General features: G+C 45.1%; 2 protein-coding genes across 2 annotated transcripts in view; one reads left to right on the forward strand and one right to left on the reverse strand.

Annotated features, from left to right (window-relative positions):
• The window catches only part of nrxn3a (neurexin 3a), a 288,371-nt gene that overhangs the window by 3,311 nt on the left and 257,560 nt on the right, over window positions 1–27,500 (forward strand). The window contains exons 3-4 of the mRNA XM_062522061.1: window positions 17,922–18,360; window positions 21,167–21,550. Of these exons, the coding sequence (XP_062378045.1) occupies window positions 17,922–18,360; window positions 21,167–21,550 (823 nt within the window). The remainder of the gene's footprint in view (window positions 1–17,921; window positions 18,361–21,166; window positions 21,551–27,500) is intronic.
• Window positions 3,198–4,855, reverse strand: LOC134067037 (uncharacterized). Its single transcript, XM_062522063.1, has 2 exons — window positions 4,510–4,855; window positions 3,198–4,317 (listed from the first exon to the last, which is right to left on the reverse strand). The coding sequence occupies exons 1-2, from the start codon at window positions 4,782–4,784 to the stop codon at window positions 3,531–3,533; spliced, it is 1,062 nt and encodes a 353-aa protein (XP_062378047.1). The 5' UTR covers window positions 4,785–4,855; the 3' UTR covers window positions 3,198–3,530.

A 27,500-nucleotide genomic window follows, 5' to 3' on the forward strand; every position in this document is an offset into this window, starting at 1 on the left:
CAGAGCTTTACCATGCAAATGATGGCATTTTGTTATTCTCGCACAAGGCAGATGCCCCCTTTCTCTTTGAACAGCTGTTAATTGCCATTTGTGTTGAATGGTTCTATACCTGCAGGCCAGGATAATACAATTTCTCAAATAGATTGATCTTTAATTTAGCTGAAATTGGACGACTGATTAATTGTGAAGACGTCACGACGGATCCACCCAGAATCTGCAGATGAAACAACTTATTTAGTAGTCAGTCACATTAGCTTTGAGAGACAGCAGCAAAGCAACTGGCTGCCATTCATTTTGAATAGGAGTGGGCGGTTTACAGCAACAAGAGACAAGTGCTTGTTATGCTGCCAGAGAGGCTTTGCTCATGGCGTCAGTGTTAAACGTCAAGGACGTGCATTTTCTTTGGAATTGAGTAAACAACTGCATTTAAAACCTTGGTTTGCAAAAAACAACAAAAAAAAGATGTGTTTGCTGTACTCCCACAATGATTTGGTAAGAGTTCAATGTACCAATTTAAGTATAATTCCACTGCTGGAGGTACAGTGTGTATCCTTAGACCCATTCTCAGTGTGAGTTGGGATTTGAAAATGTGTTTGTGTCAGCCAAGCTACCTGTGTTCCTTTTCTCTCACACTGGTTGGTGCACATTTTGTTATTGTCTTCAAGGCATTGTGTGTGTGTCGTGATGCCCACTCTTGAGATGATGATAATGTCTCGCGTAAAGCACATGATGGTTAGCCTAGAAATCTAGACCCTAGCGTCCAAAATATTTTTCTGTATACAGTAGTTTGGCTTGCCAGGCTACATGATGGTTGCTCCACGCATGCACCTGCTGAGTCTGAGGTGCTTAGCACTGCAGCTAGTTCTGAGTCCCTGGTCTTTCTAGTGCATCATGAAGCAGACATATTAGCATGCTTTATTATTACATTACATTACATTAAATTACATTACATTACATTACATTACATTCAACTTTATTGTCATTGTGCAGAGTACAAATACAAAGAAAAGGACATAAAATACTGTAAAGTGTAGACAGTAGTATACAGTTAGTTTCCAGAAGGTGGTTTAGAGTGATATAGATTAAATATAAATATGAACAGTGTATTAGCAGAATAAATATGGCTATGCAATATGAACAATGTATGAATATCATGTACAGATATGTGCAGTGTAGTTACATAATAATAATAGTTAGAATAATATGGATATATGCAGTGTATTAACAAAATATATTATAAGAAAAACAGAATAAATATGGATATTCATTATGAGCCATATAGAGAGTATGTACAGCTATGTGCATTGTGCAGTGTGGAAACAATACCAGAAATTATTTCTGTGATGTCGTTTAAGATAGTAAGCAGCAGCACATCTGGGCCTGATGAGTGGCTAGATATGGGTCTGCTCTTGATCTGATAAGCTAACTTCCGGAATCCATGAGTATGAAAGGAAGCATGGAAGCATTACCATGATACATTATCTCTTGGTAGTGTGACTGGATTCATCATATACTGTATATATATCTTCTTTGATATGACCAACGCTTCATTTCACCCGGCCATATCACAGATCATTAGCCCCTTTGTATGTAAGACTGTCTGTTGTTGACTCATCAATCTTTGAGCCATTAATAATGCTAATGTTTAGATGTAGCACATTTTAATGTGACGTCCAAGCTAAGGTCTTATTTTGGCTAACTGTTAGCGATCCTCTCCTACCTGTGATTCATTAGAGCATGTTATCAGCCCATGACTTGCGTAAGTGTTAGCTGTCTGCGCTAGCATGCGTTTTAATGAGCTTCAGTGCCAGTCATCCGGACACATCGATGATGTCATCGTCTTTGGGCTAGTCTAAAGCTGCTTGCTACCTTTTTTAGCCTGACTGTCATGTTCACACACACACACACACACACACACACACACACACATACACACACACACACACACACACACACACACACACACACACACACACACACACACACACACACACACACACACACATACAGTACACACATACAGGACACATACACACACACACACAATACACACACACACACACACACACACACACACACACACATACAGTACACACACACACACACACACACACACACACACACACACACACACACACACACACACACACACACACACACACACACATACAGTACAGCACACACACACACACACACACACACACACACACACACACACATACGCCAACACCACACACACCGGACTGGCACAGGCAGGCTGACTAGCTGGCTGGCATGCAGACAGCCCCCCTGCTGGACTCGGATGCTAACCCCATGCCAGAGTGGAATGGCTGGCATCAGTCACTTTGTCTGTGGCTCCGCCCCTAGTCGCCCTCAGTGCAGACAAAGCACAAAGCACCAAGCTGAGAAACAATCCCCTACTCACTCACTCAATCTCTCTCTCCCTCTCTTTCTCTCTCTCTCTCTCTCTCTCTCTCACTCCCCTTCTCTCTCTCTTGTCCAGACCCAATCCTCTATCTCTCTCTCTCTGTGTCTCACTATCTTGTCTTTTACTGTATATACTCTCTCTCTTTCTCTTTCTCTCTCTCTTCTATTTTTTATTCCATCCCTCTGCTTCACAGCCCTCTCCCCGCCCCAGTCAGAATCCCGAAATTGTGTCAATGTGTCTGGCACCATCTGCACTAGTTCCCACCCTTAGCTTGGCCCAACACTCCTGGCTGTGCTGCTACGGGAACAAATCAGACTGCTGCTGAACTCACCGCTTCATGTAAACTGCAATGAATTGAACAGTCCGGCTGTGGAGACACTGGGCGTACTAAAGCAGTTGAGTCCCGACTGTAAAGTTTACGTTGGGCCTGGTGCTGGTCACCCTACACACTGCTGCCCACATGCACTGTGAACATACATCCATCCACTCACACCAGATGCATATGCAGGCCCACTGACACAAGCACACCGCCATGCATTGACATTTTGTACTGTATATGACATGCATATACAAAACACAAACACAAACAGGTTCTCATAGAAAGTTGCATGCACACATCCACAGATATGTGCACAAATGTTGCTATTGAAGAGTAGTATACAGTATTTCTCTTATTCTGTAAGGCTATACCATATGATTGCAAACCAAGTGTACATATCACTGTACCCCATCCCCTCTCAGCCTACCATGGTGCACGTACATGGCTATGGCTATGGCTATGGTTATTTAGCAGACGCCTTTGTCCAAAGCGACATACAAATAAATAACAATACAAATTAAATTAACAGTGAACAATTACAAACTAGGGAGAATAGTAATATTATCAGTAGAACAATAATTTTAAGCACTAACCTAATGAGAAATAAAACAGTGAAATGAGAATAGCAATCAAATAAGTCACTCAGTTAATTATATATGATAATAATAACTAAAGCATGGTATGGCTAAATTTAAGGACAATAGCAAAATAAATTTCAAATTCTATCAATAGACAAATTATAACAAAACAATACTATTATACAAACCATAACACATCACAAACTCAAAGGACTAAGTGCATATTAAATAAATATGCCTTAAGACCCCTCTTAAAAGATCCAAAGCTGTTGCTGGAACGGAGAGCACTGGGCAACTCATTCCACCAACATGGAACCACTGAAGAATAGGATCTACAATTTGACCTAGCATGTATGGTTGGTCGACATAACAGACGCTCCTCAGAAGATCGCAATGGGCGGTTGGGAATGTACATCGTGTTTAAAGAACTGAAGTAGCTAGGAGCAGATCCAGTCAGTGTCCTATTGGCCAGAGTGAGAGATTTAAATTTAATTCTGGCTACTATAGGGAGCCAGTGGAGAGTAACTAGGAGAGGGGTTACATGTGTCCTCTTTGGCTGATTGAAGACCAGTCGTGCTGCAGCATTCTGAATCAACTGTAGTGGTCTTAATACACAAGCAGGTAGGCCAGCTAACAGAGAATTACAGTAGTCCAGCTTGGAGATAACCATTGCCTGTACAAGAAGCTGAGTGGAATCTTGTGTCAGATAAGGTCTGATCTTCCTAATGTTGTACAGGGTATACCGACATGACTTTGCAATTGAGGCAACATGCTCAGAGAAAGTAAGTTGGTCATCAATTATGACACCCAAGTTACGTGCCGATCTGGTTGGAGTCAGTGAGGATGAATCAAGCTGGATATTGATCTGTTGGGGAATAGCTGTTTTTGCTGGAAACACCAAGAGCTCAGTTTTGGAAAGATTAAGCTGAAGGTGCTGATCCTTCATCCAGATTGAAATGTCCTTCAGGCATGCAGAGATCCGATGGGAAACACTAGAGTCCTCAGGTGGGAAGGATAGGAAAAGTTGAGTGTCGTCCGCATAGCAATGATATTCAAATCCATGAGAGCGAATAATCCCACCTAAAGAAGTGGTGTAAATAGAGAAAAGGAGGGGTCCTAATACTGATCCTTGGGGGACTCCTGTAGTGAGGTCATGAGACTTTGATATCTGTCCCTGCCAAGACACGCTAAAAAAACGCCCTTTAAGGTAAGACTTGAACCAGTCAAGAGCTTTCCCAGAAATTCCCAGTTCATATAGTGTAGAAAGGAGAATGTCATGGTTAACCGTATCAAAGGCTGCAGATAAATCTAACAGAATTAACACTGATGACTGAGCAGAGGACTTAGCTACTCTCAATGCTTCAGTCACAGATAGAAGAGCAGTTTCAGTAGAATGACCACTCTTGAAACCAGACTGCATAGGGTCTAGTAGGTTATTCTGATAGAGGAAGTCACACATTTGCTTGAAGACCACTTTCTCCAAAACCTTTGACAAGAAAGGAAGAAGGGAGACAGGTCTGTAGTTTTTCACATCAGTTGAATTAAGTGTACTTTTCTTCAGCAAAGGCGTAATTGTACATGTACAGTACATGAGCACACTCACACACACACACGCATGCACGCATGCACGCACGCACGCACGCACACACACACACACACACACACACACACACACACACCACCCTGTGGAACTAAGGGAACAGTGCACCATATAAGCCAGAAGGAAATCAATGACGGCTGCTGTTTAAATACTGAGACTCTACAGCTCAATCCTCTGACCTTTATGGTCTTTGAGGAAGTGCATGTGAGAACTCCCCTATCATTAATCCCACTCTCTGCCCATGGCATCTGGCCCCGACTATATGGATCAGCCGCTCCATATTTCATGCATTTATACGTTAAAGCTGTTTATTCACCTTGTAGCACCGCATTATGTAATAACACCGCATTATGTAATAATGTAATAAATGTGCACGCCATTATGTAATAATTGCCGCATTTTGTAATATCTGCCGCATTATGTAATAAACTTCTTGAACGCAATATGTAATACATTTTGCTGCATTATGTAATAAATTATTACATATTGCGGTTGTTACTACATAATGCGGGGGTTGCGTTTTTTTTTTTTGCCAAATGTAACAATTGGTGCATTATGTAGTAACCAACCAAAATTGACATTTTCGTTGATTAAAAACAGCATGATAATGTGTATTTTACTCAAAAATGCTAAGTAAGAGGACAGTATGTCAACTATTGCTCAGCTTACATTGTAACAATCCACCTTTTAACTTTGGTTGTGCTCATTTAAACGCACAAGGGGTTCTTTTCAATTAATATTTGCAGTCATATTAGTCATGAGATCAAGTTTGGAGGTTAAGTGCTTCTGATAGTTAACCAATTTATTGTCAACTGGATGATGAATGACAGCAATTCTGTAGGCAAGATGGGTGTGCTATGCATTCTGTTTTCTGTTGTCAGATATTATTATATTATTGGCTATGACATAGCCAACCATAAGCTAAGCTAACACACATTATCATAAAAGGTTAAGGTTTTCTTTTCAAGTTCATTGAGGACACAGTATCTCAGTCTAAATCCTGCTTAGTTTGTAGTACAACAAAACAAAATTAATAATAATATATAGCCGCAAGCGGTGATGGCGGGCCAGGACATTTCGGAATCTATAAAAGAAATACGTACTTGTTGGTGGGCATGTGCATTAGCAACACACATGCCCACCAAATTTGGTTAATTTTCACCAATGTATGTGTCAACCACAACAGACAACAGGCTAGGTGGCGTTATAGAGTCCCTTAGCCACACCCTAGGTAAGGCTTAGTTTACACTGGCAGTCGAAATCCGATTTTTTGCTTATCTGGATTGTATATGGCTTGAATTTTGGGTAGTCTGAACTGCACAAAACCGCATGAAATGCTGATACAATGCTGATTCGCACCACATACGAAGGTGGTTTCAATATCACTTACTATCGGATATGACTCAATCTGAACAGTCGAACCACTTGAATAGGATTTCAACGTATCCCTTTCGTCATTTGCACTGCTACAAACAATTGCAAAGTAATTCTGAGTGACGGAAGTGATTAATTGATTGATTCAGCGCGTGCGCCAGGCCATGAGAACAGTCAGTCAGAAAGATCAGATTCTGATCGGATATGCAAGACATCGGATTTCGACTGCCAGTGTGAACTAATAACTGCAGCAATAACACACAAGCCTACCTAATTGTCGTGAATTAATGTGTCAACCATAATAGACAATGTGCTAGGTGGCGCTATAGAGTCCCTAAGCCACACCCTAGGCCAGAGCTCTATCCCTGGCTAGCTGTAGCAATAACACACATGCCCACCAATTGTGGCTCATTTTCGTAAATGTATCAACCACAACAGACAATGCGCTAGGTGGCGATATAGAGTCCCTAAGTCACACCCTAGGCCAGAGCTCTGTTTCTGACTAGTGGCAGCAATAACACACAAGCTCACCAAATTTGATTCATTTTCGTGAATGTATATGTCAACCACAACAGGTAACACATTAGGTGGCGCTAGAGAGTCCCTAAGCCACACCCTAGGCCAGAGCTCTATCCCTGGCTAGCTGTAGCAATAACACACATGCCCACCAATTGTGGCTCATTTTCGTAAATGTATGTCAACCACAACAGGTAACACATTAGGTGGCGCTAGAGAGTCCCTAAGCCACACCCTCGGCCAGAGCTCTGTTTCTGACTAGTGGCAGCAATAACACACAAGCTCACCAAATTTGATTCATTTTCGTGAATGTATATGTCAACCACAACAGGTAACACATTAGGTGGCGATATAGAGTCCCTAAGCCACACCCTAGGCCAGAGCTCTGTTTCTGACTAGTGGCAGCAATAACACACAAGCTCACCAAATTTGATTCATTTTCGTGAATGTATGTGTCAACCACAACAGACAATGCGCTAGGTGGCGCTATAGAGTCCCTAAGCCACACCCGAGGCCGTAGTTCTGTCTTTGACTAGCGGCAGCAATGACACACAAGCCCACCAAATTTGGTTGATTTTGTGAATGTATGTGTCAACCACAACAGACAACACGCTAGGTGGCGTTATAGAGTCCCTAAGCCACACCCTAGGCTAGAGCTCTGTCTCTGACTAGCGATAGCAATAACACATGTGCCCACCAAATTTGGTTCATTTTCGTGAATGTATGTGTCAACCACAACAGATAACGTGCTGATAGGTGGCGCTATAGAGTCCCTAAGCCACACCCTAGGCCAAAGCTCTGTCTCTGATTAGCGATAGCAATAACACACAAGTCCACCAAATTTGGTTCATTTTCGTGAATGTTTGTGTCAACCACAACAGATAACGTGCTGCTAGGTGGCGCTATAGAGTCCCGAAGCCACACTTTAGGCCAGAGCTCTGTCTCTGACTAGCAGAAGCAATTCCACATATAGCTGCCAGGTTACATCCAATTTAAAACCTTTTTTCTGCCTATAACACCAACTTCCTGTTTGTTAATAAGATAGGGTGACCAGACGTCCTCTTTTGCCCGGACATGTCCTCTTTTTGAAACCTAAAAATGTGTCTGGGCGAAATTTCAGAATCGTCCGGGATAAATATTTTGTTATTCTAGCCTAACGTGTTTTCACCGAATTTGCATTGCTCTCTCTTTCATTCACATAGTAGGCTAATCACGCCCTCCCCCTACAGTTCGCTTTGCATTGAGTTGAAGTGTAGAGCCTGACCTTAGAGCTACCGTCATTGGTCGATATTCTCAGCCTAAACATTTAATTGGTTATTCACCTCATCAGCGCACACTTCCTTGTTTACCACTGCAACGCGCAAAACTATCCGGCGTCTTCAGCCATGCCGAAACGCAAGTGCAAGTTCACTGACGTAATTTCCATGTTTTCGTCTCGGTCGAGATCAATGCAAAGCAGGCAGTTTAGGAGGACTGAAAAGTATCAGCCATTGGACAACTTTTCAACATTAAAAATGTCTCATTTTGTGCAATTAGGTTTTATTTTTTTTATTATTTTTGTTTTACCATTGTTGTGACTATACTTTACATTGTAGCCTATAGTCTACAAATGTATAGTTTTTTTTTGCACATTTAAAACTTTCAACTACAAAATAGCCTTTTGAGGCAGTGTTTTTCTGCTAGTGTTGGGCCAATAAAGCTCATTATCATATATCACCATGTAGGCTACACAATTGTATGAATGCACGTGTTCATAGGTGCATAATCCCCCCCCCCCCCCCCCCCCCCCACTGAAGTGTCCTCTTTTTGGCAAACTCAAATCTGGTCACCCTATAATAAGACGCCATAATTCTAAATTTCGCCATTTCAATATACTTCGAAAATTAAAAAATCTGGTCGCAAGTCCTCTTGAGAAACAGCTCAAGATCATTTTAGAGCTTATATGACATGATTTCGATAAACCGTCTAGGAGAGTGTTTCAAAATATGTGATGTGCAAAAATCATAATCATAACTCAAATTCTTCTTCAAAGATTCACTATTAAGTTTAAACGTAAAATTGAATTTAATAGAGCACACATATCCACCAAATCTGGGCCATTTCCGTGAATGTATGTGTCTACCACAACAGACAACACATTAGGTGGCGCTATAGAGTCCCTGAGCCACATCCTTGGCCAGAGCTCTGTCACTTAGTAGTGTTACCAATTCCACACATAGCTGCCAAATTTCAAAAGTTTCAGAGCATGCCAAGTTGGTGAAAAAAAAGCAAAACGTGGCCCTGAAGATATTTAATCTGAGCAAAAACAATGAGGCCTTGCACCTACGGTGCAGCCGCTTCAGCGGCCGCACCTCAGTGCTTGGGCCCTAATAACTTATGTTTAAACATTGCCATACACTAGTAGGCCTTGCCTAGCCAGTAATAGACACCATGAGTCCCAATCAGTACCTTGCAGGAGGAGCAATATCAAGTAGTGGCTTAGGCTGTGCCTGAACAGCATAAATCAAATGGAATTCTGATAGGCAGTTCCCTCTATATACTGATAGTTTGGCTATATGTGTGTGAAATGTGAGTCATGGCCTGTTTTACTGTAGGTAAAGAACATTGTTAAAATTCACTTATTATTCTGCAGTTCCATTGTGTGATCAGTGTGTTAGGCTGTATGTTGCAGCTGAATTGTTTTTCATTTTTCATGCACTTAGTCCTTTGACTTTGTGATGTGTTATGGTTTGTATAATAGTATTGTTTTGTTATAATTTGTCCATTGATAGAATTTGACATTTATTTTGCTATTGTCCTTAAATTTAGCCATACCATGCTTTAGTTATTATTATTATATATAATTAACTGAGTGACTTATTTGATTGCTATTCTCATTTCACTGTTTTTATTTCTCATTAGGTTAGTGCTTAAAATTATTGTTTTACTGATAATATTACTATTCTCCCTATTGTAATTGTTCACTGTTGATTTAATTTGTACTGTTATTTATTTGTATGTCGCTTTGGACAAAGGCGTCTGCTAAATAACCATAACCATAACCATAACCATAACCATTTAGTTGCTTAAATACTTAATTGCATCGTTAAATTAATACTTATTTGTAAGCATTAATTTTGAGTAAAATACACATTATTTAGCTGTTTTTATTCAATGAAAATGTCAATTTCGGTTGGTTATTACATAATGCACCAATTGTTACATTTGGCAAAAAAAAAAAAACCCAGCACCCGCATTATGTAGTAACAACCGCAATATGTAATAACTTATTACATAATGCAGCAAAATGTATTACATATTGCGTTCAAGAAGTTTATTACATAATGCGGCAGATTATTACAGAATGCGGCAATTATTACATAATGGCGTGCACATTTATTACATTATTACATAATGCGGTGTTATTACATAATGCGGTGCTACACACCTCTCCCCATTCTCTTTGAGGCCTGAGCTTTGTAGGTTCCTCTGATATGTAATGCGATACTCATTTTGGACTTTTGAATGATGGCCGTTTTCAAACTTCCCCATCTGTTGGGATATTTTAGATAATCAGTGATACAGTTACACATTTTGTAATTTATTAGGTTTTTCACAAGCACAAAAGGCTGATGATAGGTTTCTTACCAGCAGCATGCAGAGCAAACACTGTGTTAGAAACATGAGTGAAGAAATGGCAGTAGAATCCGTCCCAGTCTGACCCCGTTCAGTCCTCTGATATCTCTGGCCTGATGCACAGCAATGCCACTTTAGTGCCATCATCTCGTCGAGAGTACTTAAAGGGAATCTATTTTATTAGATCCGTTCTGCGTCTCTGTGTGCTTGCCTGCATCCTGTAATGGTCGCGCCTGCTACAAACTCCGTTCCCAAAACACTAAATTGTCTAAATTGTGGCCGAAATTCAGTTGTTGTTTTTTTCACCAGAGACAGAGAGAGCGAGAAAGAGAGAGAGAGAGAGAGAGAGTGGCCTCATCTTTCCTGCTCAGCTCTCTGCGTGGGACACATTAATCAGCGTTTGGCTGTGCGCGTGGCTAAGTGGGGTCCACTCCCTCTAATTACTGCAGACGGTGGCCCCTTGAGCGTCTAGGAGCCGATCTGACCGGGCCGGACACGGACCTCCTCCAACCCCATCCCCCCCCCGCCCCGGCGCTGGGGCCTCTGCAATTTGTTTTCTGTCGTGCGTGAACGCCGGGGTGTCATTTGTCACCGTGTTCTGACAGCACTCCGAGGTCCCGCTCTCGACCCCCCTGCTTTTCCAGAACCGCCCCCCTCTCCCTGCGTTCCTCTCTATGGACCGGTCCATTTCTTCTGTCTACTGCTGGGCGCAGCTGTGAGCAGGGTTGAACTGAGGTGGAGAGAGAGAGAGAGCGAGGGGAAGGGAAGGAGAGAGAGAGAGAGTGAAAGGGAGAGAGAGAGAGAGGGAAGAGGAGGAGAGAGAGAGAGAGAGAAAGGGAAAGAGAGAGATAGTCCAGACTCTGGAACAGCTGGAGCAGTTTGCTGGGGTGGTGTTAACGGGAGTAAAGTGCTCCATGGCTATAGAGGAGGAGACATGCTAGTTGGGCTCATGCTAGGGCTGAGTCTTCAGCAAGGTTATGGTGTTGGGGTGAAAACGATTTCTGAGTGAGACATAAGGCTGTAATGTCTCCCTGATGGAAGGAGGGGGACCAGTCCATGATTGGGATGTGTAGGGTCCTTGATGGTGTTGCCCCTCAGTATGTTGAGGGTCAGTGGTGGCAGAGAGCAGGACCATAGTGATGCGCTGAGCCGTTTTTATCACTCGTTTTGACCACTCGTTTTAACCACAGGGCTTTCCTGTCAGCCGTGGTGCTATAAATGCAGTTTGTCAAGATGCTCTCGACGCTGCAGCAGTAGAAGTTATACAGGATCTGAGGAGACAGACATGTCAATGTTTCTGACCCTCTTCCGCATATGACATAGAACGTAGCTTACTGTAATCATAAACAAGAAAGTCCTGTCTGTCAAACCTCCCCCACATATAATGTAGGGTATATCTTTACTTTAGAATGCGGTGAAGTATATCTTTAGGGGGCTGTAGAATATATGTCTTTAGGGTGTACTCACGCTATGCCATCTGTACCGTACCCGAGAACGTTTCAACCCCTAAGTCTGGTTGGTTTGACCCGTGTGATCGCTCTGTACCGTACCCAGGCATGGTACAGTCCATGCCCAGGTCCGCTTGAGGGGGTGCACTCAGGCACGGTACAGTTTGGCTGATGATCGCACCCATGCAAAGATTTGAGAGCACAGCAGCTCTACTGTGCCTGGGTACAGTTTGATAAAAATGTGAGTGCGGACCAAGGATGGGACTGAACCGTACTCTACAGGTAAAACGTGCCCAGTGTGAGTACGCACTTGGAGTGCTGTGTAGAGCTGTGTAGAGTATACTGTATGTCGAGTGTTTAGAGTACTGTGTAGAGTGTACAGTACGTGTTTAGAGTGCTGTGTAGAGTGTACGTGTTTAGAGTGCTGTGTAGAGTGTACGTGTTTAGAGTGCTGTGTAGAGTGTACGTCTTTAGAGTGCTGTGTAGAGTATACATCTTTAGAGTGCTGTGTAGAGTGTACAGTACGTCTTTAGAGTGCTGTGTAGAGTGTACGTGTTTAGAGTGCTGTGTAGAGTATACTGCATGTCTTTAGAGTGCTGTGTAGAGTGTACGTGTTTAGAGTGCTGTGTAGAGTGTACGTCTTTAGAGTGCTGTGTAGAGTGTACGTCTTTAGAGTGCTGTGTAGAGTGTACGTCTTTAGAGTGCTGTGTAGAGTATACTGCATGTCTTTAGAGTGCTGTGTAGAGTGTACGTCTTTAGAGTGCTGTGTAGAGTATACTGCATGTCTTTAGAGTGCTGTGTAGAGTATACTGTACGTCTTTAGAGTGCTGTGTAGAGTATACTGTACGTCTTTAGAGTGCTGTGTAGAGTATACTGTACGTCTTTAGAGTGCTGTGTAGAGTATACTGTATGTCTTTAGAGTGCTGTGTAGAGTATACTGTACGTCTTTAGAGTGCTGTGTAGAGTATACGTCTTTAGAGTCCTGTGCTGCTGTGCTCACTGCCACACTGTCTTCTCCTCCTCTCATTAAATTCTGGCTTTGATGGCCAGCGTGACCTGGCACTGCCCACTTCCCCCGGCCGCCGGGGTAATCTGTCCCAATCTCGGCCCTGTCTCCCGGCCAGCCCTGCCAGCCCTGCAGCCGCTGGGGCAGCGCCGGCCTCTAAGTGGTGGGTGGGCGTCCGTGGGCAGGAGATTTATGGGCGGAGCAGAGAGCTGTGGATGATGAATAGAGGGTGTCATCCGGCAGAGAGCTCCACCACGCCCCTCTGTGCTGCCGACCCGGGAGCCGAGGCGAGGATGGCGGGGTTGGCGCGGCGTGGCGTTGGGTGGTGTGGCGCGGCGCTCTGTGCCCCGTGAAGGCTGCGTGGGGGCCCGGCGGGCGCGTGGGAGGACCCACAAGTGTGGGTAGGAGAGAGAGAGAGAGAGAGAAAGAAAGAGAGAGAGAGAGAGAGAGAGAGAGAGAGAGAGAGAGAGAGAGAGAGAGAGAGAGAGAGAGCGTGAGTGGTCACTCTTAGAAAGACAACACCTCCATCGAGTCACCTTAGCATGTACTGTACGCAGAAGAAAGAAGCACTCTGGGTGTAGTCAGATGCAGGAATATGGAGATTGTGTGTGTGTGTGTGTGTGTGTGTGTGTGTGTGTGTGTGTGTGTGTGTGTGTGTGCGGTTCTGTGGGGGCTTTTCATGAGCTCTCGGCTCAGTCTAATGCTCCGCTGCTCTTTCCCGTGGCTGTTGAGCGGGAGGCCTGGAGAGGAAGAGGTTAAGGCCCTGCATGTTAAGGAGGAGTGTTAAGGATGGAAGAGGTTAAGGCCCTGCATGTTAAGGAGGAGTGTTAAGGATGGCTTTTACGGGACCTGTGTGATTGTGGAGAGATGTCACTTAAATGGCCTGAGGAATGAAATACTTGCTCACAGACAAGCCTTATGTGGAAAATTCTTTTCCCTCTCTCTCTCGTTCTCGCCATCTGTCTCCCTCTCTCCTGCTCGTTCACCCTCCATCTCCCTTTCTTTCTTTCTTTCTTTCTTTCTTCCTTTCGCTCGTACTCTTTTTTTCCCTCTCTCCGTCTCTCCGACTGTGGTATTTATTTCAGACCGGGTCTGTGCGGGCAGATAACAGTCTGATGAAATTCTCCTCCAGCCTCGTATGCGAGTGATTTGGGCCCTGTCTGTGTGTGTGTATGTGTGTGTGTGTGTGTGTGTGTCTGTGTGTGTGTCTGTGTGTGTGTGTGTGTGGAGTGAATCCGCACAGTGGCACACGCGCACACAGGAATCCATTTCATGGGCCACTGGCGTTTCAGAACCGGGAACAGCCTCAGTGCTCAGATAGGGGCGGATTTCAGAACGGATCCGGGACAGATGTGGCCCGCATCTGCCCCGGATCCGGTTCAGATCCAGGCTGGATGCTGTTGATCATTTTCTGCTATCACAGGGGATGGGGAGGCTGTCTCAGTGTATGCATCTGGGATTGATTGATCATCCTGTTTTATTCCATTTTGTCAACTGGCTGTATTGTGGTAATGTTGAAATCCAAATGAAATGCTAATCGTAAACAATGATAAATGTTTGAAGTTATCCTCGTAGGTTATTTCAAATGCATCAGGAATGCGAGAGAGAGCGCACGGCTATTTACATTAATATGTTTCCGTGATAGCATTTGCTGCTTGCTGACTCGCTAATGCTAATGCGAAAACAATGTTGTTTTAGCCTGCTCCGCAGACGGCCATTAGGCCTCAGCCGTCTCCACGAGCTGCCTGCCTGTCTCATCAAATGAGTCTCACAGTCTGACATTTTACACGACAGTCCAACACTCCAAATGACAAAGCATCAAATGAGCGAAATTGCAAAGTATCAATTTGCGCCGGGGAGCAGTGGCAGTCGTTCCTTTCGCCCGACTCGCCGGTGACGTGTCGAGATTGTGAGCGAGGGGGAGGAAAGCTGATTTGGATGATGAAAAATGCATCAGGTCAGCGTCTGAGGCAGAGAAAAAGACAGCCATGATATAACAAATAATAGCCATCATTGTCTAATCAGCGGCTGGTGATTTCCAGCCTTGTAAATTCCTCAAGGTCACTCTGTTGCCTCTGGTGACAACCGGCAGATGTCTAGCGAGGCTGCGGCGGCTGACAGCTACGTTATTTTCTCTCGTCAGACGTGTTGACTCACTGGGTCATTGCTGGATAGCATATGTCTCCGGCACTCTGATGAACAGCAGAAAAACACTTCCTGTGATCTATTTCCTCTCTGACTTACTTCCAGCGCAATTGTTGTGCTGTTTGGTGTTTGTCAGAGGACGTCAATGGAAGAATTGATATCTACAGTATGCCCCTTGATGTCAATATTCAACGCCATAAGACCAGTTAAGAAAACAACTAACATCGTGATCCTACCCAGAGCCGGACATCTTTTTTTTCAGAAAGTAAAAGTATATATTAGTTATATTTACATATATTTAATATTTTGAGTAATTTCTCAAGTTAAAACTAAAAGCACACTCTGATGATTAATAGCTTTCCTTTTCAAGGAAGCAAATTCTGTTAAAAAGTTTTGAGTGCACGCACAGTCATATATAAATATGATAATGATCTTGCAAAATGACTTGATGAAGGGAAAGTAGATAGATATATTTTAGGGGGAGCATTATCATTCAACACACGCTGCCATATGCAGACAACAGGAGTTTTGAATCATGAATGTTTGCCTTTTTTTGCATTTTGCCTTTTAGTTTTAATGGCAGACATCCACTATCAAAACTACATAAGGTGGGCTTACACTAACAAGGTCATAATATACATAATGTATGTAGACTTTGGTCAAATCTTCTGAATTAAGCCAGAGCTATCTTGAAGGAGCAGTCAGCGATCGGACGCAATTCCAAGCCCATAATTTTTTTTTGTCTCATTCAGCGAACCTTTCTGCTAGCTGTCCATCCTGTGAGTTCACAGTGGTGGCGGCATGTCCCCCCCTAGACAAAAGCATTTCTCTGGGAATATTGTAGGGAAGGGCAAGCTACCTCTCTAGTGTGTGCTGTTCGGTCCTTGATTGAAATATAGTATGTTGTTTTGGACAAAAGTGCGGCTAAGAAATGTAAACATAAACAATTGCTGACTGCACCTTTAATGATCTCTGTAAACAGAGAGACAAACGTGTTTGTCAAAGTCACCCGGTGATATATTGTCTTTGTAAGGACTGTGAACCTTAGTGGACTTAGTCGCAATTAAACCAGTTAGAAAGCAGTTAGGTGAATAAATAGCATCTAGCATCCCCCCCAGCGCTCCAATTGCCGTGGCTCGCGTGTTTGTCATTTGTGGGAATGACAAACTCGTTGTTGGCTCCTTGTCATGCTCACGCCTTTTTGTTTTAGCCTCAGTTCTCCACGGGGGGAGGCTGGTATTTATGATCTCAGCGATAAAGCCTGTGGAGAGAGAAAAAAGAAAGAGAGAGAGAGAGAGAGAGAGAGAGAGAGAGAGAGAGAGAGAGAGAGAGAGAGAGAGAAAAAAGAAAGTCTGTTTCACGACGCAGGGCTCCACAGGAGAAGGGACAAGGCAATCTCCCAGTCCAGCAGTCTTCCCCTGGGCACCTGCAACACGTGTTGATTTACTGTCAAGTCTTCCAGGATTATCAGTAATCTCAGAGCGGGAAAATCTCTCTGTTGACAGCTGTGTCTCCAAACAGCCACAACAATAGCCACCACAGCAGCCACAATACCGAGCCACTACACATACATCTGAAGCACATTAGTTTGGCTTTGGCTTCCAACCATTTGCCAGCATAAATTTCAGTTTTCTATAATAACTGTACACACATTCTCTCTCTCTCTCTCTCTCTCTCTCTCTCTCTTGCTCTTTAATACACGCACAGACACACACATGATACACGTACACATGTGCACACACACACACAACACAACACACACCGACAGAGAAAGAGAGAGAGAAACAGAGAGAGAGAGAGAGAGAGAGAGAGAGAGAGAGAGATTGGCCTTTTTAGTCTCACTAAACAGTACGTTGATGAATGTTTATTTTTGGCCGTGTGCGTTTCATCTTCATCTTAGCGCTGCGCCACAGGCTCTCGGGGCCGCGCGTGTGTGAGCGGGCAGCGTGCCTTGTCCGGCGGCGGGCAGCGGGCAGGCGGGCGGGCGGGCGGATGGGTGAGACACATGACGTCAGACTCAGTAATGAGCTGAAGAGCAGTCTGGTCTGCCTGAGCAGCGGCGCCCCTGTCCTAATGGCCACATTTCTCTTGCCTTTTGTCCGGTCGTGACTGACCACAGCTCTGGACCACCAGGCACATGAATGTCACCAATGTCCACTGAGTAGGAGCCCAGATGCCTATTGTGTTGCCCCTGAAGCAGCCATGACGGTTGCTCTGAAACACTGAAACACTTCAGCAGCCATGACGGTTGCTCTGAAACACTGAAACACTTCAGCACCAACACCAGCACCTGTATGTGACGTTGTTTGTGTCCTCAGTGACATAAATGGAGGCATACAGTAAATGGCTATATAGAATAAACTGTGTCTGTGGGTTTATTGAGTGCAAAGGGAGACAGACACTATACAGTATTGAATTTGTGGTTCTGCATTACAGTGGAGCCACCACAAGCAAACCGCAAGTCATTCTTAGTCCATACTTCTGAAATCCATGTCCGCACTATTTGGTTTGAAGCCACTAGATACCAATAAAGTATCCCTACTGTACATTAGTCTCCCTTTATCAGAGACATAACATGTTTGCCTTTGCTCCGCAATTCATTCAATGTGTATGTCCTATAGGAATTACGTACAGTAAGTGCAATTGTAACCTTTGGACTAGATGCACATTGTCTTTCGTGTTTGAATCCAGGATCTTTCTGTACGACCATCGAGTTATGCAAAATGTACACACTGCGCCAATTAAGGACACTTCCAAAAATATAGCACAACCAGCTGAATATGAATAGAGTATTATGCTTATCTTACAGTTTAGAAGGTCAGGCAAACAGTTACCCAATGCTTTGTATTACACGAGTGGTAATGAATAATACGACTGTTTTCTGCTACACAGGTTGTCTACAAAAACAACGACATCCGGCTGGAGCTCTCCCGTCTGGCTCGGATTGCCGACCCCAAGATGAAGATCCAGGGCGACGCCAACTTCAAGTGTGAGAACGTGGCCACCCTGGACCCCATCTCGTTCGAGACGCCCGAGGCCTACATCAGCCTGCCCAAGTGGAACACCAAGCGCATGGGCTCCATCTCCTTCGACTTCCGCACCACCGAGCCCAACGGCCTGATCCTCTTCACGCACGGCAAGCCGCAGGAGCGCAAGGACGTGCGCAGCCAGAAGAACACCAAGGTGGACTTCTTCGCCGTGGAGCTGCTGGACGGCAGCCTGTACCTGCTGCTGGACATGGGCTCCGGGACCATCAAGGTGAAGGCCACGGCGAACAAGGTCAACGACGGGACCTGGTACCACGTGGACATCCAGCGAGACGGACGAGCCGGTCAGTGATATTGTCTTGTCCGATATGTTAACCAAACACGATATAAGAATCGGTATTGGTATATGGTTACGGTTACGGTTACGGTTACGGTTATGGCTATTTGGCAGATGCCTTTGTCCAAAGTGACATGCAAAAATAAAAAACAATCCAATAATTCATTAAACAGTCAACGACTTAAAACCCTTGTCTATATATAACCCTTGTCATCAGTTTTGAATTGACTGGGTGATGATGCTAACTCCATTAGCTTGCTTAAATTTTGGCATGCGGTGTTCATCAAGCGGCCTTGCACATTGGAGAATGACACCTAAGGGTTGTCCAGTGAAATAGATCATTGTCTCTGCACAGCACAACAGTTATGTAAACCAGCACCAGTTGTTTCTGGGCGGCATTCTCCCTTTTATGAGTCAGTGTATTTGTAAAGTGACATATACTGTATACATAGCCAAATGGGCGTGTTGGGACAGTTTCTGCATGAAAGGGATTTGAAACATCCTGCATTTGGAGTTGTCCACCCATTTCATATCACCTTTGAATAATTACTACGTCTAACATTTAGCCCACATAGTAAACTTATTTTACAAAATTAATCAACTTTTGGTATTATTTGGAGAATTTTAGCCCACCCACACTTTTTATCTCTTCTCCACTGAGGTGAAATTAGAATGACCTCATTAATAAATTATGTTGTTAAAAGCTGTCATGGCTTTAAATGCTGTGGACATTTTTATTATGTAAAAGAATCAGATAGGTATGCAAATCGAGTTCTGTAAAACTGGGGGAGCTGCAAGCCTGAGATAAAACATCAGCATTTGACAGTTTCGCCCAAAATGTCTTCACCCAGCACACTTTTGGCCAGTAGACAGTAAAAATAAACAACACAAAACTTCCTTTTAACTCCTGCATGCCCAGTCTATTTCTAAATGTCGGTATTCACACGTGCGTGTGCGCACACACACACACACACTCTCGACGTAAAACACACTGGCAAACATCAGTGTTTGTTGTTTTTACTCTGCGTTATTTTCCTGCCAATGCCGACACTGTTGATATGCTGACACTGCTGATATGCATTTCTTATACTTGTTCAGAACACACACACACCTATTTTCAATCCAAATATAAGCACACGTCTCATTCATGTAAACTAATTTCCCCTTGTGTTGTTTGTGATTCCGCCATCGCCCTTGAGTTCCTGTACTTTGCCGAATTGATCCACTCGCACTCTGTATCACTTCATATCGGCCGCCTTCACTTGGGGCCCCTCGGGGCCATTAATAATGCAGACCTGTAGACAACAGTGTGGAGGTGACAGAGCGGTGTCATTTCTAGCCAGATTATTCCTATTGATCTCTGATCCCAGGGCAGCTTCCCAGGGTTGCTGCTTGACATTTGTGTGTGTGTGTGTGTGTGAGTGCGTGTGTGTGTGTGTGTGTGTGTGTGTGTGTGTGTGTGTGTGTGTGTGTGTGTGTTGAGGCCACCGCAGCAGACCCGGGACCTGGGAGCTGTAAGCAGTATATCAGGGTGTAAACTCTCAGTGTAATCCACAGAGGCTCTGGGCTGTCTGTAGACATGCAGGTTAAGATACACAGTAGACAGTGTTCTCTCTCTCTCTCTTTCTCTCTCTCTCTTTCTCTCTCTCTCTCTCTCACACACACACACACACACACACATACGTAGTACACACACACACACACACTGTGTATATACACACACACACACACACACACACACACACACACACATATGCACTGTACACACATAGATGCACAGAAAGACAGACACAACCCACAAGTACATTTTAACATGTACACCCCCCCCCAACCCACACACACACACACACACACACACACACACACACAGCCCAATCTCTTCTTCTTGCTTGCTCTTTAAATCTTTCTGTCTCCCCCTGTCTATCTGTGTCTTATCTCCCCTCCTCTCTGGAGTGTGAGAGTTGAGAGCTCCTCTCCGCGAGGAAGCATTAACTCAGTCCTCCCTCCGAACACTGATGCTTTTTAAAGGGGGCGCCGGGTTGCCAAAAGGCCTCTGGAGCCCCACAACCCTCCACTAGCCGTCACAAACCCTTCGCTGGCCCTGACACTCCCATAAATCACTGGACCGATCAAACAGAGCTTCACGCCAGAGAACAACCCCCCCCCCCCCACACACACACACACACACACACACACACACTCTCTTCCCGTTGTCACGTCCCGACTGAATGAGCCGTCTGGACCGTGGCCTCATGCTCAGGATTGTAAACTCGTCACGTAATCACGCTCTGTGGGATGTAGCCGTCGCCCCCCCCGACTGATCAATATCCAGTCCGAGTTCTGCTGGGCTTGTCTGTCCTCAGCCGTAGACCGTCGATGATTAAACATCTGACTTCATTCAGATCTAATCTCCATGGAAACTTCAAAAGGATATAACAGTATTAAGGTTTTGCTTGTGACGTTTTGGGTCACGTGATTCTATGTTCCATCGCCGACTGGTAGGCAACTGGTAGGCAAGCTGGCGAGTCTACGTACTGAACCTTCGCTGGCTAACCTAACTTTTTAATACATTAATTTGATTAACAGGCTAGATATGGCGATACTGTTATATCCTTTTGAAGTTTCCACTGTATAGTCAAAGTCATTGCATATTTGACTCTGTTGCTGATTCTTTTAGGACATTATTTGTTGATAAGGTTTTGATGAAACACAGGTTTAAACCATCAGAAATGTTTATATAATAATATAATGTAATAATAATTTTAAAATGTAATCATTTCTCGTATGTTGTTCTCATTGGTTTTCGGGGCTAGGCACCATATCGGTGAACAGCCGCCGCACCCCCTTCACTGCCAGCGGCGAGAGCGAGATCCTGGACCTGGAGGGCGAGATGTACCTGGGCGGACTCCCGGAGAGCCGCGCCGGCCTCATCCTGCCCACGGAGCTGTGGACGGCCATGCTCAACTACGGCTACGTGGGCTGCATCCGCGACCTGTTCATCGACGGCCGCAGCAAGGACATCCGGCAGATCGCCGAGGCGCAGAACGGCGCCGGCATCAAGCCCTCGTGCAACCGGCTCTCGGGCAAGCAGTGCGAGAGCTACCCGTGCAAGAACAAGGGCGTGTGCAAGGAGGGATGGAACCGCTTCATCTGCGACTGCACCGGCACTGGCTACTGGGCGCGCACCTGCGAGAGGGGTGAGTTCAGTCCCGTCCGAGTCCGGGTCACTCTGCTCCGTCTCTCCAGAGAGCTCTCTGGACGCTCACCTCACTCTCATGCTGTCATACATGTGTGTGTGTGTGTGTGTGTGTGTGTGTGTGTGTGTGTGTGTGTGTGTGTGTGTGTGTGTGTGTGTGTGTGTGTGTGTGTGTGTGTGTGTGTGTGTCTGTGTCTGTGTCTGTGTCTGTGTCTGTGTGTCTGTGTGTGTGCAAGAGTGTGCTCTCTGGACGATCACTTCACTCTCATACATGTCACACACTAATGATCTAGCTCATTTGGATAGAAGGAAGTCTGCTTAAAAAAGATGCACCATCTATATGTGTGTGTGTGTGTGTTTTTTTGTGTGTGTGTGTGTGTGTGTGTGTGTGTGTGTGTAGGTGTAGGTGGTTGTTTGTGTATGTGTGTACTATGCAAGAGTGTGCATGTGTGTGTGTGTGTGTGTAGGGGTTTTTGTGTATGTGTGTGTGTCTGTGTGTGTGTGTGTAACTGTATGTGTGTGTGTGTGTTGACTAGACAACAACTATTGAAATCACTAGTCGATACTGTAGTCACCAGTCACTGGGCACAAGGTGCACTGACCTGCTTTTCATGTTGCTGCACATGTGTTAAGTCACTGTTGTTTTGCCTCTGCACATACCGTACCATGTAAAAAGACAAAAGCTATTTTTCCCAAGCGCTTTTTTGTTTATCATATTTGTAAGGAAAAGCACAAGAGGGCTATTAGAGTCTCCTTTCAGAAAGGCACTCTGAAAATGGCAGAGCGTCTTCTGCCTTTTAGAGATTAAGGTGAACGCTGCTGCGCTTCTTGAGCCACTCCACCTCAAAAAAGACAAGAGGAAAACACGACGGCATATTGCAGGTGAGCGTGAAAAGGCCCCGAGAAAGTCCGATAGATTTTGCGGGGAGAGAGGTTTGCTGATTGACAACATTTATCCCTGCTTGAGTCCCGTTAAGAGTCTGTTTCAGAAGCACTCTCTTGTCTGCCAGCGTAATTATCTCGAAGGGCTTTCCCCCCCACCGCACGCTACACACCACGCCGCGTCGCGCTGCTCAGGTCGTCTAGACAGAACTCAGCTGTGGAGGGAACATTATGTCCTGATGTTTACTCAAATGCACATACGGCTAATGTGTGTGATTTGAAATGCTACGCGTTGTTCGTTTGCTATTAGCTTGATGTCTTTCACATTTAATAGGCATCTTAAGCATACACTGCAATATTATGTTTGTAGCAGGAGCCTTTTGCCTGCACAACTGGTGAAGGATCATATCTGAAAATTCTATGGAATTTAGCCTCATTCAATTTTATATTTCATATGTTTTACACGTAATACAACCGTCTAAAATATCCTCAAATCTGCCGCATTTTTGTCTTTGTTCCTATTCTGGAGTTCTGACACACTGTACAATGTAGTCTGGCTTTGTCAGCCTGGGCAATGTTAGATAACAGAATATAGAATTCTTGTCTGATAGAGAGAGAGAGAGAGAGAGAGAGAGAGAGAGAGAGAGAGAGAGAAAAAAACCCTCTCCTTCCATTTCTTGCTTCTCCTTGTCGTCTCTTCCTCCTGTCCTGTCTCGTTGGTGAGTGTCAGGTGTGGTCATCAGTTCTGGCATGTAGTGCGGAGCCTCATTCCACATTATGCTTACTGTTAGTGCTCGGACGGAGGGAGAGCCCTGACCGATGGACGGTCTCCCCACACTCGCTCCGCTCCACTCCTCGCCGTGCCGTGGCTGTATCTCACGGTTCCATACCGCGCCGCGCCCCAAAACTCTCCTTGCCTCATTCGCAGTAGACGCTTTGTCAATCACGTCCGAGGAGCCGCCACGAGGCACAAGCATGCCTCCTCCTCCCGACTGTCACTCAGCTACCTGTCACGACCGCTAGCGATAGCCCTCTCCACAGCGCAGGAATAATTTTCAGCTTTAGCGCCTCGTAAACAACATACTGTAACGTAAGCTTAAATTTCAGCTTAATGTTCGAGCACAATGCCCAACATGACGACAGCACCATGCAGTCTTTGCAGCACCAACAGTACAGATTTTTGGGCTAAAACTTGAACACCACACATGAGATGTAGCTTTATAGTTCAGCTACCTGTACATCTCAGTTGTAGCATATTGTATTGAATAATTCAATTTCATATCTGGGATAGCAAACTGTACATAATGCAATCTTAAGATTAGTCTACACCTCACATGTGTGAGTGTGTGTGTGTGTGTGTGTGTGTGTGTGTGTGTGTGTGTGCATATTTGTGCATGTGAGTCAATTATTGTAAGCATTTAGTGTATGTGTGTGTGTGTGTGTGTGAGAGAGAGAGAGAAAGAGAGAGAGATAATTGACAGTCATTGTCCACTTGTGTGTGGTGCATTGTGGGCCAGTAAGCTGCAGTTCTGCGTGTCCTGCTTTAGCCTCTCTCTGGGCTCACCTGGTGTACCTTGTGTACCTGCTGGCAGTTCAGTTTCACCGAGGCGGACAGCAGGGCCACTCACCACCACCTGTCTTAAAGCGACTCGACAACCTCTCTGCGGTAGACAGCATCACTGCATGGCAATGAAGGTGCAACACAGATGGATAAAAAAAAAGATGTGAAAGAAATGCTAGATAACCGTGTAATGTAGAGCATACAGCACATGTTTTTTCAGATATTATATGAATTATATACAGCTGTTTACCTGTCACAGTTCTAAAGGTTGACTCCATGGAGTGTATAGCTTGTAATGAGCACTGATGTGTGTGTATCATGTGTCAGAGTCACATTTTAAAGGCTGTTATGTGCTCAGGGTCCAGCCGCGGTTAGCATCTGCCAGGTGTTCAGTGTCCTAGATTCACCCAACCTGGCCTCCCGCTCTACAGCTCCAGTCAAACACACACACACACACACACACACACACACTCACACCACACACACACACACACACACACACACACACACACACACACACACACACACACACACACACATACACACACACACACACACACACACACACACACACACACACACACACAAACACAGACACCCAACCCCAGCCAGAAGCGCTGTCGCGCCCAGGCTCTGTCTGACCCGGCCCTGGGTCACCACCTCCTTGCTCCTCTCTGCTGGGGATCGTCCAGAGCCATTAGCTGCGGCGCTGTGTGGCCCCTGACAGCCTCTCCCTGGGGAGACACAGCGCTACGCTACACAGCGCAGCACAAATTAGCATAGCACAACGCAGCGTGGCACAACGCAGCGCAGCACAACTTAGCACAGCACAACGCAGCGTGGCACAACGCAGCGCAGCACAACTTAGCATAGCACAACGCAGCGCAGCACAACTTAGCGTAGCACAACGCAGCGTGGCACAACGCAGCGCGGCACAACTTAGCATAGCACAACGCAGCGCGGCACAACACAGCGCGGCACAACGCAGCGCAGCTCTGTCAGGGCGCTGGCCTGCTTTCCTCAGATCTCTCGGAGCGCTCGCTCGCTCGCTCGCTCTCTCAGATCCGCCCTCCCTCCGCCGCCTGCCAGGGCTCCGGCCCCCTCCGCATCTCAAGCGCACAGGAGCTCTCTGGAGTTGGGTTTCATTTGCTGTGGCCTTTGTAATCAGATTTTGTAAAACATGTTGTCGCAAATGGTGCAAAGTATATTTGTTGTCACAGGTTGAGGTCTAGGGTTGCTGACAATATGCCCCTACATGAGGAGTGATTGATAGATAGATAGATAGATAGATAGATAGATAGATACTTTACTGTCATTTCTATAGTGCTGGCTGGACATTGGTGCACTAATGATATGGTAATATAATATGTGTACTAAAGTAAAGTCAGTTAGTATAAAAAAGGGCTATTATATATATATTTATACGGTATAATATGGGCGCCGCTAGTGTGTTGTACATGTGCAGGGGTTAGCTAGTCCGTGTCTGTTTCTGCTGCAGTGGCGTTTTTGTTTGCCAATGCTGCGCAGTATTTCACCCCGCTGGTGTTGAGGTTATCTCCGCTGTCAGCTTAAGGAGAATCTTCCCCGTCGCTCGCTTGATTGCAGGATCCACCTTAGCAAAGTGTTATTTAAGTCCGCTATTGGAGATCATATCTGCAGTCTGGAACTGTAAATTTGAAGCTGGTGAATAGAAACATGTGGGTACTGGTCGGTCGATACCCCCACCTCCCCACTTTTCCCTGGAGTTTGGAGACAACGGTAAATCAGGCCACCCAACACCACACTAAGCTATTCTTGGGTGCGATCTCGTGGGGTCAGAGACGAGGTCAGTGCAAACCCAAGCAAAAGGGCTGAAATTACAAGGATGATACCATCGCCGTATCTATAAATCTTATCCGACGCTATAAAATGCACAGATAAGGGAATCTGATGGTGTCTGGCACATACAGTACGTTAAAGGTCAAATCACCTGTCCCTCTAGTAATGCGAACAGTTTGATTACATGTTTTTATTAGTTCTCAAGACAGGATTGTAGTTCAAAATGATCCTTAAATGGAACACACTTTGTGATCAATGTGTTGTAATACCGTGATATTAAATGTAACAGATGTTCAGAAACACACTTACCACTTCCATGGGCTAAGGTAACAGTGTATGTAACAGACTGTATTTCAAATGAAAGATATCATGTTGGACTGAGACTGTTTCATCCTTTATGAACTTGTCATGTTGGCATCAGTGATCTGATATGTGTCTGTGGCTATTACGCTCTACAGTCACACACACACACACACACACACAGTACCACCATGTGCATGAATCAGACTCAGTTTCAGCCTGAGGCACTGTCTACTTACAAGACATATATAGATGAGAAATAATAATAATAGAAAAAAAGAAACACCATTTTATTTTTGTAAAGTTTAGAGTAGCATGGCACGAAGTGTATGATGGCGTGTTAATGAAATGCATAGAAAAGATCCGTCACACCTTTAGGGGTGAAAAAAAAAAAAGTAGAACTCTGCTTCGTTCGGAACACACCGGAACGGAGATATTGTTGTTCCGGCTCTCCAGCGGAGCCGTTCCCACGGCGACCGCACCCTGTGGCACGCCGCGTGCTGCAATCAGCCAACCAATTACCCTTACCTGCTGGAAACGTATGTGGTGGCAAATAGCTCATTTGTGGCGCCCCAGGTAGGCCAGGCACTGAGGCTTGGCTCTGGAACCTTCCTCTGGTCCGGGTCCGGCTCACTTCTGGTCCTGATGTGGCTCAGATGCGGTGTGGATACGCCAGATCAGTCCCAGATTCTGAAACAGCGGCATGCCTCTGACAGAGGTGGCGGTTTTGCAAGCACACATGAAAATTGATGTATTGGCCGCATACAAACACGCGAAAGCGTGAGATTGTATGTTTTCCCATGTGAGTGTGTAAAATGAGGGAAGAAAGAGACTCTATTGACAGCCTGAGAGCATCTCTCTCTCTTTCTCTCTCTCTCTCTCTCTCCCTCTCTCTCACTCTCTCTATCTACCTATCTATATCCCTCTGTATGTGTCACACTTGTCTTGTTCTTAGAGGCCATTTTGTTGTCCCCGTCTCTCTCTGTAAATAGATTGTATGCTGTTATAATGTTCACGCTACCCCTGCACTGCTGTGCACTTATGAGCGTTAACATTTTTACATACAGTAGTCATACAATAAACAGAACCCAATTGGATAAGTGTGATTGTCTGTATGTCTCTGTATGCGTGTATGTTCATATGTGTGAGTGTGTGTTTTTGTGCATGTCTGCGTGTGTGCCTATGTGTGTGTGTGTGTGTGTGTGTGTGTGTGTGTGTGTGTGTGTGTGTGTGTGTGTGTGTGTGTGTGTGTGTGTGTGTGTGTGTGTATGTGTGTGTGTTTCCACATGTCTGCGTGTGTGTCTGTATGTGTGTGCCCTGTGTGTATGTTTGTGTTTGGTGTCCATTGACATGTGAGCGGTGAGATTTCCCCCCCACACCTCCCCGCAGG

The sequence above is a fragment of the Sardina pilchardus genome, chromosome 20, assembly GCF_963854185.1.
Source record: "Sardina pilchardus chromosome 20, fSarPil1.1, whole genome shotgun sequence".
Lineage (NCBI taxonomy): Eukaryota > Metazoa > Chordata > Actinopteri > Clupeiformes > Clupeidae > Sardina > Sardina pilchardus.

Bases quoted from the DNA above. Each gene is read 5' to 3' on its own strand.
- LOC134067037 (XM_062522063.1), bottom strand. From the start codon at position 4,784: ATGTGTGACTTCCTCTATCAGAATAACCTACTAGACCCTATGCAGTCT. The intron at 4,318-4,509 runs GTCTTGGCAGGG...TGAGGACTCTAG, and splicing joins AAAGGGCGTTTTTTTAGCGT to TGTTTCCCATCGGATCTCTG.